We start from the raw sequence: 15,547 nt of genomic DNA, 5'->3' as shown, positions 1-15,547 counted from the left end.
GGGCTCTTCTATATTCACTCTGCTCTTTCGCAGCTAGTTCACGTAAGTTAACCAGTTTTGCTACTTTTCTGGTCTGAAAGCCTGGTCGACCATTTCAGACGTTTCCTTATAAACAATTTGGTCGAATAATAACACTGGTAAATAGCGATTGCTTTTCCTAAATAAACAGAGCCGATGAGATTTCTACAAGCCTCAACTGAAACTAAAAGTATATCCCAAATAAAATTCAGCTAATTTTATCACTCCCAATGGGAGTAAGTCCTGAAGTGACTTAATCGTCTTTCAACTCTTAAAACCCTTTGTAGCCGCACCAAAAATATACGCAACTTTCTCAATGCCAGAAGTTTATTCTGGAACTCGTCTTTTGCAACTTAACACAACGAAGAACAACAACAATGACACATTGGTGACACACGGCAATAATTATAAATCGTTGCGTTAAATAGGTAGATTGTCTTCTTGGTACTCGCGAGATGAGTTGCTCATTGCGCCAGTCGCAGCAGGTATAAGCGTTAATCGTTGACCGGTGATTACATGGCAGTCGTTTGTGGTAAGAGGTAACCTGTGCCAGCGAACAAAAATGTCTCTAATGCTCTAGCTGCAGTCGCGTGTTAATGCTATATTATACGTTTATTGGTTTGTACCGAATATTACTTCGGAAACGTCAAATTGGTGTTGGGAAACATTTTCCGTTCTACATTTGCGTTAAACGAAAAAAGCACGCTGCAGATGTGCGGTTCGTTATACGTTACAGGTTTTAGCAGTGCCGAGGTAAAATCTGTGCCAACTTCTTGGACCGCAGTCCATTGCGTCATCCTGTGCGTGACGTCACGGTCAACCGTATAACTTATCAGGTGGATTTTTCGTCCACCGAACGTCAAAAAAAGCAAATCAAAACATGACAAAAGCATAAGAGAAGAAAAAACATTTTGAATCAACGCGAAAAAATAATAAAGCTGGTGTTGCGGTTTGAAGTAAGGCGAAAAACAAAACAGTAATACGAGAGAGTGCGCGAAAACTTAAAAGAACGAAGAAACACTTGCGCTGAAAAATTGAAGACTGTATAAGTGTGTGGGGGCAAAAAGATGTGCAATTTCGTATAAGGGGAATCGCAATCGCTGGTCGAAAACAGCGGCAGCGATTGCTGTCCGTTAAGTCGTCTCTGTTTCGAAAGGTTCTTCGACGGGGACCTTTGGCGTTTAGGGCCGAACTTGTCAGTGAGGGTAGTTGCTCAGGAGGCACGTCATCACACGTCACGTGCCAACGCTGGTGTCGCTCTCTAGCGCCACCAGCGACCGCGTCTCGTCTTCTTTTCATTTTCCTTTCGGCCCTCGTCTGAAGGGCGCCGCTTAAAAGTCGAGGGGCAGAAACTGGGCAGAGTCCCTCCACTGGGCCGTCCGACTGCCCTTGCGAGGTTGGCCGTGTCGGCCCAGGGCCACGAACCACTTTTTGCCGCCCGGGTTCCGTCGTGGCAGCGCCAACGAGTGGTAGGTCGACTGGTGATTATCGAGCGGCTCTTCCACGAAATCGCACTGCTCCGGGATGTATTGGTGCTGTAAGGTAAAAGCATCTTGTTAAATATAGGAAGCTTAGGATGTTCAGCTGAGTTATGTAAACGACATACACCTTATAGCGTGGTGGTTCTCAAATTGCGATCCAAGAAGTTTTCAATAGGATCTTTCAAAATCATTAACTAATGAAAAACTATTTTTTTACAGTTTGTGTGTAGTAAGTAAATTGTATAAGCCATGTGAAAACGTATTTATTGCTACCGATTTCAGCGATGCAAAATAGTCTATGCGGTAAGACGTGTTTAGGATCAATGCTCAAGCGTAAAAAGGATACCTTTTATTAAAAACCTTTGAGGTGTTTCTTTAACAGATTACCGCATGTGTATAAACGTTTAGACGCCAATTAGGTTGCGTTACAATACAACAGATAACTATTCCCAAGGGCCCGCACGTATTTTAGACAGTAACTGCACGTTTTAGCGCGGTATTTCACCAGCTGTCGTAATCAGCCGTTGACGACACATCAGTCTGTTTGTCTTTTTTTGCCATCGACCCCTCCTTTGTAATAGAGGCCCAGGGGACCTGTGAGGGGCCAAGGGGTCCACCTTCAGTGGCGCGCAGGACGAAAAACAATTAGCATATCTCGCTGCCAACGCACCGTGAAACTACTGGGAGTGGCCGAGAACGGAAAAATGGCCGTGATTGATCAAAGCGCTACTGAGTCTGTTTGCCAGCATGTTCGAAAACAATTTTGACTGGCTACCCCGCGGCTCCCAGGTCCCTTTACACGCACATCGAGTGCTTGCAACACCCCTAAAATCGGGGCGGCGCCGAAAGGCCCCTCCCACCCATTTTTGCCCCTTCTCCCAGGCTCGAGGATGCGATCTGTTTACGCGCCGAGAAATCGCCTTGTAAACAATTTACGGTCGGACTTGCGGGCGATACACATCAAACGCAGCTTAGGCTGTGCAGCGGCCGCCTTGTAAACATCAATCTACAATCGCGAGCTGTAATGTTTTTCGCGGACCCCTCTGAGCTCGCATTAGCGCGCAAGCTCGCCCGCGGCCTTCGACGCTAATCCTGTTACTTTTGCGTAATCTTCGGTCGGAGAAAGGGTCTTGCGCCGCGCCGTGTTTAGGTGCCCTCCGCCCCCTGGCAGCATATTTCGCGTGTCGCGTGACTTTGCAAAAGCGATTCGCGTGTCCTGCCAAATGCCGCGCGCTTTTTATTGCCTTGAGTTTCGGAGGACGTTTTCGCCAGGTGACGCAATCCCTTTTGAAACAATTTTTTTTTGAAAAAGTCTAAAAGTAAATTTATTGTTTTGGGGTTCTTCTTGTTCTTTTCAACACCCCCCAAAAAGAAACCATTGGTGTCAGGTCAGGTGACCGTGGTGGTCATTCAATGCTACCTCTTTTTCCAAGCCAACGCTGTGGAATAACTGTAATCCTACTTTTGGCCCATCCTGTATTCATATGTGCATATATAGTGCACATCTGTGATACAAAAGCAGTTTAGAACTTTTGCAGATGAAGTGGAGAATTCTGTGAAATACCCTTAAGTTGTTTGAATTAGTTCCCCTCGTCCCCATTGTCCTATTTAACAACCGTTAGGTGTTTGACCAGTGTGGTCGCATCAAGGAAGTTAAGGGGATTTCGGCACATAAAATCAGTGCCTCTGTATTCCCGTCGATTAGGCGAACAGCGTTTGGCGACAAGCAGTTTTTCGGGAAAACTCTCACAACTCACCGAGCCAAAGAGGATCCCTTTGGTGGACATGGCGAGAAACATTCCGGTAGCAGGACTGACGAAGCGCACCACTCCCCCGGCCGCCACCGACTGGATCTCGATTATGGCTGCGAGAAAAAAACAGGACGTTAGCAAGCACGAAGCCACGAACGTACAATGTAAAAACATTAGAATATGAGATCTTTTGGGGTTGCTTATACAGTAGCTATAGGTGCAGGTAAATCGCTTTTCGGGTATTGCAGGTGAACTGTAGCCTATGTATAGCAATATTATCGATGGAAACCGATATAATTTCAATACGTTGAGTGTGAGGAAGCTGCGTAGAGGGCTAAGGTAAAATTGACTGGTCTCAGTTTTGACCAAGAACCATGTGGCCGCCGTGTGAGAGTTACGGGGCCAGACAGCAGTCTCCGCGCTGACCGATCCGGAATTTCGGCCAGCAGGAAACAGTTCCTGTTTGTCCCCTTGCAAGCAAAAATAAACCCAAAAAGCAACTATATACCAAAACGGCTAGCGTCGCTGTCGGTCGCATTCTTGCCGTGCGCGTATGCGTGCGAAACGGGCGGCGAAAACTGTGGCGGGGATTATGGGACTTGCCCGCCAGCGCCCTATGGCAGGCCGACCAGGCGCCCCATCGACCCTCGCTGCCGCTCCACTGTTAATGCAGGGCTTGCGTGCAAAGCGCGGGCGCGCGGCGCTCTTGTATGAAGTCGTCGATAAGATCGCATTGTTTGCTGCTTAGCCTCGCACGGGTGTCCGCAGCGGCGGATCTGTAGAGACATTCTCTTCTCGTTCCCTTCCAATAGCGATTTAACCCGGGGTTTGTAACAATTTTGACGAGCCGGCTGTCTACTTGCCGCGTTTCCTAGTCACTCGCTTGAACATACCGGACATCCTAACTTGCCAAGCTGGGAATTGAGACTGACGGTGAGGAATGGACTGTTGGACCGATATATAGGGAAGTAAGTGTAACTGATGCCAGAAAAAAAAAAAAAAGGTAAACAAAGATAAAATTTCCAACCTAGTTAACATTCCTACTTTCATTGTGACGTTTTTAACCCACGTGTAAATGGCCTTCACCATGTTGATTGCATTTGTCTTTAGGTTGCCTTATTTATACTAAATTCAAAAATAAATTATTCCCAGGCTTTGGCAAGGCGTAACAAGGCAAAAAGTGCTGTTTTCCTATACAAGACGAGGTAAACTTAAATGTCAAGTCGGGTAAGCTCAAACCCGGTCTTGCTCTTTTTCACTGTTTGCCCCGCGCATTACGAACCCCCAAAGGCGCCACAGCACCAAAAATCGCGGCGATAATCCCTCTGGCCGCGACCGCCACCTAAAAACGCAGTTGCAGGGAAGAGGGGGGAATGGAGAGCCGACAACAGCAGCTAAAAGCGATCCGTCAAGGCCCAAGATCGAGGTCGCAGGTGCCGGGCTGGCAGATCGCAAACAGGCCGACTCGCGATAAGACGTCGATGGCTGACGGGTCGCCCCTATTCGGATGACCCCCTTATGCGTGCGACCGCGGCGACGCTAGATCGATGGGATCCTCGCGTGAAGTTTTTAACTCTCTCGTTTGGAATCTTTCCGTCCACAATCGGTAGGAATTTGTGTCGGTGAGGCTTAGTTTGTTATCCGCTTTTTTCGAGCTGCGATGTAAGCTAAAGAGAAATTGGAAACGTCCTTTTATCGCCGAAACGTCAAGGCATACAATAGCGTTCTTCATGTCCCGGGACGGCGTAATTTACAATGGAAAACCTTTGTAAAAAGCAACCCCAAAAATACTACACAACCTAACTCTCGTGTGCATTTGCAATAAAAAAAACAACATAAAAAACATTTTTTTTTATTTAGAACTCTGTTGATGGATTTTTAAAACACCCCTAACGCCTCGGTTATAGAGGTTCGTTACGTTATTTTCTGACATCGGACAAGAAATCAAGTTCTATTCTGCAACTTGGGGACATATGACAAGGTCAAATTACCTTTCAAAATCCGCTTTATTATTGAACGCAGTGGTTAACGCAGTCGAAGCCTGTACTTTGCCCCTCAATTTGGCGCGTCGATTTTAATTCACTCACGCCTCGCTCGCGATTGACAGGGATCCCGCACCTGGGATTTCGAAAGTGTCTCGAATCCCTTAGTGACGTCACAGTGAAACGAGGGTCGCGCGAGCAGCGACCGCGGGCGACGACCGCTAATGGGGAATAACGGCTAATGTTGCCACGCGACATTTCGTCGGGACCCATGGTATTGGGAGATTGTAGAGGGATGGTGTTTCTCCTAAGCGAGACTGAGTTGCAATATTTAAACCACCATTTTACTGTGCGGTTGCCAAGGGTAGTTTTCGGGGAGCTTATGATTTATGTTAATTCCGAGGCTATATACGCGAAAAATTAAGTTGTCTTAAAACCTATTAATTTTAACCTCACTTCATAAAAACGTGCAAAACATAACACAATATTTTTGTTTGCGAAAGTGATTCATGTCAGTGTTAGTTTGTTATTACGCGTGCTCTCATTGTTTTCCTAGGCAGCTACGAACGTTCAAGATATATGTTTTTTCGTTGGATGGTGAATCAGTGTTTCCCGGTAGTTACGAAAACAATTTTTTTTATTGTAGAGATTTGTATTAGTTTGGGTTGCATTGCCATTGGCGACCTAACAAATGAGCGAAACCGTTGTTCTAATCTACACTCTCCTAATTTATTACAACAATGTTTAATTATAAACCAATATACCACCACATAAGACTCCACCTGTAATGTTAACCCTTGTTCGCGGCTTGAAAACAAACGAACAACACGTATAGAGAAGTCGCTCGTGAATCATTTCGGGTAATTTTCGTCGGCATTTAATTCAATTTGCGTGTCATTTGCAAGGCGAATGGGCGCAACAGCTGGAGGCTAATGTCAAACCGTTGGCTTAGAATCTGTATTCGCGACAGTCCCGACACCATTAGCTGAGCATAAGACGCGCGCGTATGCCAAGCAGGAACAGCCTTCCAGGCCGCAGTTTCTATTGTCCAGCAGCTCTCGCGGGTTAGGCCGCTTTGCGGAGTGTTGTCGTTGCTGTGCATGCCGCGTTTGAAGGCTCGCTATTAACGCGATCGCCTTGTCTGACATTTCCCCCCGACCCCTGGCTTGTCCAGCAGTGGCGTGCGCGCAAGCAAGCAACTAATCGCGCTAAGGATAGCAAGGCCGCGCTCTCGTGATGAGTTAAACAAACAGGGACCACTTTCCCAGGGGCACCGCCGGAAACCGTAGTGCGTCTGCCCGGGCCGCCGATGCCCGTAAGGGATAATACCCGGGGCCACGGGCCCTCGCCCCCGCCTACTCCTAGTTTAAAGCAAGCGCTTGCCAGGGCGCGTGTTTACCTATTCGCCAGCGGTCGCCTACCCAGCAAAAACAGCCCAACAGAAATGGGAGAAGGGATGCTTGGCTGTGTTTTTCGGTTGGTCAGCGGTCGCTCACAACTGAAACCGATATACCCGGCTATGCCCAGGCCGAGCACTGTTCGGCTTGTAGTGTTGTCTTTGCGCCTTTGTCTCACCGACGGGCTCCGGCGATTACGTCCTCTCGGCTTACCGCGGCGGCGATTCGGCGATTACGTTACGCCTCACTTTAATAGTTGTTATGACGTAAACAAAGGTATACCCCTTGAGCGTCGGGACAACAGCGAGCGCGCTGGACGCTCGAACTGACCGACGCGTATATTTAAAGGCGAATTTCGTGGGAATTATTGTGGCACCGCGTTCCCTAACCCTGCGCCTGAGCGTTACATTGCGCCAAAAGTATCCCCAGCTTGGCAGGATCGCCTGCAATTGTCATTTCTGTCAGTCAGCGGGCGAAAAGAAAATCCTGATGACCCAAAACAGGCCCCGACATCGGCGTTATATTTTCACCGGCAACAGCACCCTTTGTCCGCCGAGTTTACCCGAAATCATCGGGGTCAAAGTAAAAACCACGCAGATGAGCCTAGTCGTCTTTGCTGTGCAAACATTCTCAGCTCCCCACGCGGTTCATCGTTTACCTGCGAACGAGAGCGGCGTGTGTGCGACACAAACTATCCGGGTCCGCGTGGTGTTGTGTTTGGGCCGATTGGGCGCCGCGCCGGCTCAGTTTCAGGGGGCGGCCTGCATGTGAGTCGAGTCGCCTTTGTTGTGAGCACGCGGCTTAAGCTGGCATTAATAGATCATCCGTGTTGTTTTGTCAAAGGCCGCGAAACAACTCCATATTCGGTGTCGCCGTTCGAGGCCTAACGGTTTTATTATCGCGCGAAAAGAAACGCTAATTTTCGGCTATTTTTAGCTCTGTTGTGGTAACCGGTAACAAGGTGCCTTTGAATACTATCAGTTGCCTTTGTCTTGCAAATCCGCGCCTGGCAAGCAGAAACACCTTAAAGGAATGTTAATTTGCCCGGGTTTAGCTGCTTGCTGCTATAGAAACGCTACAGTCAAAGCGCTGTTGCAATGGCACCTTTCATGCAATCTACCCTGGAACCATACAAAGCACAAGACTCGCCTTTAAAGATCGCTCTCGGGCAGAGAGATTACCAGAACATACAAAACATAGCCCTGTACAAAGCAGAGCATTTCTTTTACAGTTAAGAGAAAGCGCCTGCTTCAAAATTCGTACAGCGGGATTTGTATAACACAAAGTCGGTACTTGAGTGCGATTTGAACTCGCGTTTATGCGTTGAAGGTTGTCATATCATTATTCATGGGCCACTTCTGGGGGCTCGCCCATTCGCTTACGTAGGCAGTGGCCACTTTTCTTCTTTACGTTTGGATTTGCGCGAATTCGCCCGAACCTTTATTTGCGCCAAACGTTCTCAAGACAAAAGTCAAGAACCGCAAACGCAAAAGCGGTTTCGAGTTATGACACGTAATTATGAAACGGCAGTCGATATTCGAAGGGTAGGTTGCTTCTTAAAGGAGCAGGTGCAACGTCACCATTGACGTCAGAGCTGCGCGATCCCCAATACGGGAATAAGGTCAAGCAGGGACTCTCGGCCTTCTGAATGACTCATTATCTCCCAAGAGTTATATTTCCCGTTAACGACTTAGGGCTATTTTTACCCTTTCGCCCTCGACAACACTCTAATTCGCTTTTCTTTTGTGTTGGGGCCGCGTGAATTTAGATTTTTTTCCAATTTTGATGAAAAGTACCAAAAGATAAAACGCGCTCAGCACGAATGACGCGAATAGCAAGAAATTACATAAAAGCATAAAAGCTAAAATCTGCTTATTCCTCAATCTATTTGCTTATAGTGTTGTGTGATGTTCGCCTGAAATATTAGCGTGCCTGACCTAATGCTATTTTGCCGTGTAAATTCCCCCAAATGATTTCCGCGCAAATTAAAAAGCAACCAGCCATTGCGAGCAACCAAGTTTGGCTTGAACGTAGAGTGGTGTTTCACCAAAACGAGCTTTTTTTAAACAGCCCGGCAGCGCCAGCACTTAATTAGATTGCGGCTTTTCGAGCCTCTGGGGTTCTTTGGGTCGCCACGCGGCAAAGGGGGAGAGAAAAAGGGGCTAAAAGGTCGCCAACAAAAATATTGCTGGGCGAACCGCCGCTCCAGTTCCAAATCCATTTATCTTCCGTTAAGCTGTTTATCGCAATGTTTCGCAAATATACAAGGGTGCCGAGAAACTGGGTCGTCACCGCCAGTGTACATTTGCCGTTGCCCCAACGCCTAGATGTCGGAAGAACATTCAAGGTTGGGCTACTGCTAACAGTCTACTCTTAATGCACCTTTTACTGACTGTTAACCCGTCCAATCGAATTATCTTAATTAAGTCGCCAATAAAAAAATTCGTATAGTTAATATAAGTTTAACCACGCAGTTGACCCCGTCCTAAATTGATCACAGGTTGCAAGATTTGTGATGCATTTTTTATCATGTGGTATAAATTGGACAAGCCAAAATAAGATCACAAACAGAAATTGTAAAGGTTTGGCGTTTTGGACGTGTCCGAATTTCGTTCCAGCGACGCTAGCGTGATCGGAACGACAAATATTTGCTCATCCTCACCATAGGCGGCTCATGGCAGCAAGTCTATTTACGAAAAACAAGTTTTCTTGGCAAATCGATGCCGACACACCTGCAGTGCTGATGTGTTGGCCGGGTTCTGGACGACGCTCATTCACATCCCAGTCTGCATTCGCTTTCAGTGATTTAGTTATTTAGAGTGGATTTAAAAAAAAATTCACATTGAAACTTAGATGGACGAAAGTTTGTCTATAGTGATGTTATACAAATATTTTATATTTAACAGATTGTATTTGTCGTTTTGTTGATATCTTTTTTATATTTGGTGAGTTCGCCTGAATAAAGTTTGACTGGATCTCTATAGTTATTGTTTTTAACCCAAGCCTGTATTTACCATATACAGTGATTTTATTAGGCTTTTGAACTTTTATTGTGAGTCTAGGGGTTTTCCAGACCGAAACCAGAAGAAAAGTCCATCTTGTTCTAATTTAATCGCACGCAACCGAGGATAACTCACATAGTTGCCGGTTCACTTCAATCAGGGATTCATGTTAATAGCGCAATTATGCAATCGAGCGTATTGCCAATCCGATTTTACGCTACGATATTTATGAACAAAACGAAACGCGAAGAGCGAAAATCGTACCTTGCGCGCATTGGACTGTGATCAAGTTCAAAATGCCGAACTTGAGCATGCAATATAATGCCATTACTTAGCTCCTATTAGTACATTTTTTTGAAAGCGGTTGTCCTTAATTGTTTCTGTATCCTGTAGTTGTTTTTTGAAGACTCTGTAATTTTTAAGATGGGCGAAACAATGTTGACTGTGCAGTTTCATTTTACCACTAAACACACAAGCTTGATTGCGGGTCGATTAAACGATGATCAACTCCTTTGGGCTAAAACACGGAAGAGCATTTTTTATGTGAAAAACGACCTTTAATTTTAAGCAACGCGATCCGCGCTGATTCAACTTTGGCGATTTTGGTTTTTGGAGCCGCTTTGCATACGATAGGCGTCGGCATTCGGTAACAATAGCGGGGCAAAAAATGCGTGCTCGCTTTTAGACTTGGGCGTGTGCCCAGGCGCGGATCGACGCCGCCTTTGCCGCGCCGCAGGGGGTCGCATCGCGGTCCCTTCTCACGTCATGTTGACACAGAAGTCATTCGCCCACTGTCACCCATCGCACCGCCGGCCGAAAAGATTATCGTAGCCGCGAGCCTTATGTCAACTATCGCGACAGCGAGACCACAGCGTCTTCAATCGCTCAGCAGAAGCAGCAGCACTTTGGGCACGCTACCGGCTGTGGATTTGGTAGGGTTGTTTACCGCGGGACTCTGGAATTCTAGCGCTCTATGTGAATAATGATCCAGGGCCATTATGACTGAACAGTGGACAGCGAAGCGCGTCGGCGTTGTTTTAGTCGCCTCGCTGGTGGGCTGCTGGTGTTATGGTCATTTGATAAATATCTATAAATAGTGCTAAGACAGCAGAGATGCTATATATAGCGCCGTTGTCTTGCGGGAGAGGGTTAACATTAAACGGAATAAATATATTTGTAAGTTGATTTCTATATAAAATCTGTAGCCGAAGTCTGAATGGTAATCAGAGTGTGTTACTAAAATGCCAAAGTTTGTGAAAAAATAGAAGTAAATAGCTTGACCCCCCTTACTAAACGATTCACCTTTGCGCGCTTAGATTCATACTAAATTAAAAAAAAACTATTTTGAACTTTCTCGCTCTTGGCTGGTCGGCGATCGTGCGTGCGTGCGAAAGTCAGGGGGCAAAGGCAGCGCCGCCCGCCTTGTTTTGGGCGCGCTGATTAAGCCCAGCGCGGGCTGAGCTAGGTTAGGGGAGGGGGGGGGGGGGTGATGGGGATCATCAGTCAAACCTGTCCGCTAGATCAGACAGCCGCTCCGCCATTGAAAATCAACAGGGCATTTCGCCGATCCTAAACCAACACGAGCGTGGATGGCGTTTTCCCACAGAGATTTGCCGGGGCCCGGACACCCACCTACACGAAGCCAGGCGCCGCGCGAGCCCGGGCCAGCAATTCATATCGATTACTTAGCGTGCGAGAGTTGGCGGCTTTTCATGTTCGCGCCCGCCCGCCGGTTCAAAGGTCCCGTCGCCCATTGGCCCTCTACTAATGCCCAACGAAACTCGCTACACGCGACCGGGAAGATGAACCGCTGCTTCTGCGTTAAGGGATCAGCTGTTGGGATCATCCCCCGGCGACCCGCTCGGCCCAGCTTTGCGCGAGCATTTTCAGCGCGGGAGGGAGTTTTTGTTGTTGTTCTTGGCCCGGCCGTTTTTTTTGTGTCCACGATGCAAGTTGGGCACTTCGAATAAAATGCGCTTCACTAAACCGGATTTGGGAAAAGTGGGGCCCTGGAAGGGATTAAAGGTTTTTTCTTCTTCTTGTGTCAAGTGTGGAAAGAGGACGCTTTAGCTTTCAACGAAAACGTAAACTTTGCGCGAAAGAGTGTTTTTACATAAAGCTTAAATCTTGTTTGCGCGGCAATGATTGGATTACCTCAAACAAAATTAGAGATAAATGGTTGTGTAATATTCTCATATCCTACTTTGTATACGGCTGCACCACCTTTAGTATAAAGCGGGCAATCTGGTTGTTATTGCTCTTAATCGAGAAGGTGCGGCCTAATGGGACGCATGCTTGTGGGTACCGTATAGGTCGTCGAACAGCAATTGCCCGAGAAATACCCATAATTTTACTTTGCCCACGCCCTCCAGCTTTATCAATTACCCAGGACCGTCGAGGTTCCCAGGGCAGGGCTGTGCCGTAATTTAGCGACCGCGCCTTCTCCACATTGGGGCCTTCAAGCCCGCAGCAAAAAATTCGCCGAAACCGCATCGCGCTGTAGCAGCTTCCAAAAAAAAGAAACGAAACTCGTGGAGCCGAAACCTAACCCAAATATAATGCAGCTATATTTGCGGGTTACGCTGTCGAATCTTTATCCCATAAGCGCCTAAGACGCCCGACAAAGGGAACCCGCTCGGCCGTGGAAAGCGGCACGCCAAATTTATCTCAAATCGCTGCGCGCAGAAAGCAGGGTTCGACGTTCAGTGGCAAAAATAGCTGCTAATTATGAGTTATGCCTATGTTGTGTCTTCGCCGAGTGGCTTCTTGCCCTTATCCGGCCCAACATCGGTGTCTGGCGGCAAATGATTGCCCCCCATGGCAGTGGAAATTTGCGATTTCTTGGCGTTGTGCCCGAAAACATTAATTTAAAAAAAGAGAAATTGCACACCCGGATCAACGTTGGGTGGATCTAGGCACTGTAAAACCGGGTTTCGCCTCGACAAAATTGTGTGTTTTCACCTAAAAAATGGCCTTAGAACGGTTGAATACATTAATTTAAAAAAGAGAAATTGCACACCGGGATCAACATTAGGTGGATCTATAGACACTTGCGCTTAACTCGTTTTCGCCTCGACAAAATTGTGTGTTTTTACAAAAAAAATGGCCTGAGAACGGTTCGACTGCGTTTCGTCAGTCATCGGGTTTTGCAAGCCGCAGTTGTGCGCAGTCGAGGTCACGTAGCATCTACGTTACGCCTTGTTGTTTTGCTTGCGATTGCACCGCTGGGTGCTTACTTGCATTTTGTCGAGACTTTGATTTGCCCGCCCCACCTGGGCCTATCGCGCCTTCCTTTCAACACATCTCCTAACCCGCAGGATGACCACGCAAAATCAGCATTATAGTTGTCCTCAAGACCGCCCCTTGTTATACGGTGGCCTATAGCGTGGGCTGGAGCGAATCTGAAGGGTGTTACAGGGCGTGAGAGCCTTAAAATAGGCGAGAAACTCTGTTTGCCCAATTATCCCCAAAGCTAAGTAAACACTCGACGCGCAGATCACCTAAGCAAGGGGTCAGCCGGACTGGCCTAACCCTCGGGCCTTGCGAAAGTATCCTCGCGCGCCGCTCGACTTGCAGTTTTACACGTTGGCCATAGGGCAGGCAAGCGAACTGAAGTAGCGTCCTTAACGACGTAACAAGATACCCATGTCGGGCGAGTAAAGGCTCAGGCGCCCGCGGAGCAAGTTTTGTGTTTTTCTGATCGAAACAAGGGCCGCGAACGGAAGCTAATGATTTTCCCGACTCTGTCCACAAGGCCACGGTTCACATGCCCGTGAATGATCGCAATTTCACCCTCACAAAACCAACTATTGGGTAATTCGACTACAAGCACTTAAACTCGCATGTTAGCGCGAGTGAATTAGACGCGGCTCGTTGCAAGTCCATAAACTCGCGCCTCGCACGATTTAGCGCACAACATTTGAGGTTAAACGGGCTAAGAGGGGGTAACTTTTACAAAAATTGCGATCTAGCCATTTGATTGCACCATTTCCGTTTGGAAAATAAATTACGCACCAAAAGAACCACTTAAAAAAGTTATCCAACAATCTTAGATAAAAAATAATTAAATTAAATAGAAGCGACTTACTGTGTTGTGTTTTCCTTTGCGTCCCTCGGATTTTTCCGTTGGGGAGAATCTGAAGTAAGAAGCCGGTCTTGCTGAACAGCCGGCGTCTCCTTCGGTCGCCGGCGGGTAAAAAACGTCTTCGCCTGCTCAGGAGCTTGCTGCGCAGCGGTGACGTCACGACAGCGAGGTCACTGACTGACTGTGACGTCACTAATCGGTCGTCGTGTTGAGGTTCGGCGGTTAAGGTGTTGGAGGGAACAATCGGCCCGGAGTCGGATCGAATGCAGGCGAACCTGTACTGTTGATAAGTAAGGGATTTGCAAAGGCGCAGCGTTCTACGGAGCATATGTCCTTTGGGCGAAGTCGTGATGTCCTTTGCGTTAAGGAGAACGTGCTCCACGTCCAAGCCAATAGTCCTTAGTCTGTGGCAAGATCGGCATCGCGTCGCCAGGGACGCTTCTGCTTCATCGTATTTTTGGTGAAGGCGTTTGCTTTGGCTTTCCTCCAGGAGAACATCGCTGCTCCTGGCCTCCATTCTTCTTAGAAGTCCTTTAGTGGAGGAATATGCGGGTGCTGAGGATGCGGCGGAAAAACAGGCGAGTAACAAGAGGAGCGCGAGTACGCAACTTAATGCGTTGATGCGAACGTTCGGTCGATGACGTCTGTTTGACGTCACGTTGTCACGGTTGGCAGCAGCGGCGGGGCGGGCGATCAGCAGCTTTGTGACGCACGTTGAGAAAATCGTGAGCATGGTGCTGGCAACTTGGGGGAAGCGAACATAGTTATTTTCCGACGACGAAGGAGCTCGACCTCATTTGTGTACTTCGGCGGGATTTCGGCGTTGCGATTCCGGCGGGGCGTTTCGTCGTTGCTCGTCGCTGTGGCGGTGTGTGGGCGGATCTTCTCGCACTGGCGCTTATATATCCAGAAATTTGTGGTCGAAAGTTCGGGTTTCAAAGCGCGGACGCGAGGGCACTTAATGCTGCACGAGAAGGAAAATAGAGGTTAGAAAAGAACGGCTTAGAGGACACTTCTTTGGCGCTGCGATTCAAGGGTTTACGTTTAGACACAATAGCGACCGCTGGCCGACAATACATATTCGCAGACACGCGGAACCAACATAAACTGTCATTACAATACTGCGGGCGGGAAGAAAGACTGCCACGCCGTTCTGTGTAAACGTCCAGATATAGCGCGAACATTTACACTGCGGATAACAGATTACGCGCTTCCGACGATTTTATTTTACTTTAGCCCGACACAGCAGTTGCGTAACGCCTCGATTTTCCATTCAACGCTGCTTCTCTTTGCCGCAATCGCCCCGGTCAGAAAACGGTCGCATCAGAACGCAAAATCTTATCGACCGCGTGACACCTGATCGCCTTGGCGCTGCGATGTCAACCGCACCAAACACTGCTACAACAGCAGAAACACACGCGACCGAAATAAGCGATACGTAATCGCTCGTGCTGACGTAACTGCAAAAACGCAAAAGCTAAAATCCACCACCACCTGTAAAATAACCAACTGGCCTACACTAAATAACAATTGTATAAGCAGTCTAAACTAGTAGCAACAATTGCAAGCAGCTCGAGTTGTTTTGAAGACCCTAAATGCACCAGATCATCCCCTAGCCCGAAACTGCCCACAGGTGAATGTGTCAAAATCAAGCGGCGTTCCGATCCCCCTGTTACCCCGTCCTCCGTGTCAGCACAAATTGTCGCCAACGGCGCAGCCCAGGCCTTCTGATTGTTTGGCGTCCCCGGGCGGCCAATCGAGGCCTCCCCCCCGCTTCTAAGACCTGCGAGAGAAAGGAAAATTGCTCTCTTCTTTTCTGCCGAGGGCTGTGG

At 47.9% G+C, this 15,547-nt stretch overlaps 1 protein-coding gene across 1 annotated transcript; it reads right to left on the bottom strand.

The window, feature by feature from the left end:
• Window positions 1-367: 367 nt before the first annotated feature.
• LOC146139888 (fibroblast growth factor 4-like) lies at window positions 368-14,724 on the bottom strand. Its single transcript, XM_083392142.1, has 3 exons — window positions 13,719-14,724; window positions 3,257-3,363; window positions 368-1,553 (listed from the first exon to the last, which is right to left on the bottom strand). Exons 1-3 carry the CDS (start codon window positions 14,446-14,448, stop codon window positions 1,350-1,352), a joined length of 1,041 nt encoding a protein of 346 aa, XP_083248268.1. The 5' UTR covers window positions 14,449-14,724; the 3' UTR covers window positions 368-1,349.
• Between the last annotated feature and the right edge of the window lie 823 nt (window positions 14,725-15,547).

This window comes from Ascidiella aspersa, chromosome 6 (genome assembly GCF_963924565.1).
Source record: "Ascidiella aspersa chromosome 6, kaAscAspe10.2, whole genome shotgun sequence".
NCBI classification, from domain to species: domain Eukaryota; kingdom Metazoa; phylum Chordata; class Ascidiacea; order Phlebobranchia; family Ascidiidae; genus Ascidiella; species Ascidiella aspersa.
This window is presented reverse-complemented; position numbering and strand designations above follow the sequence as displayed.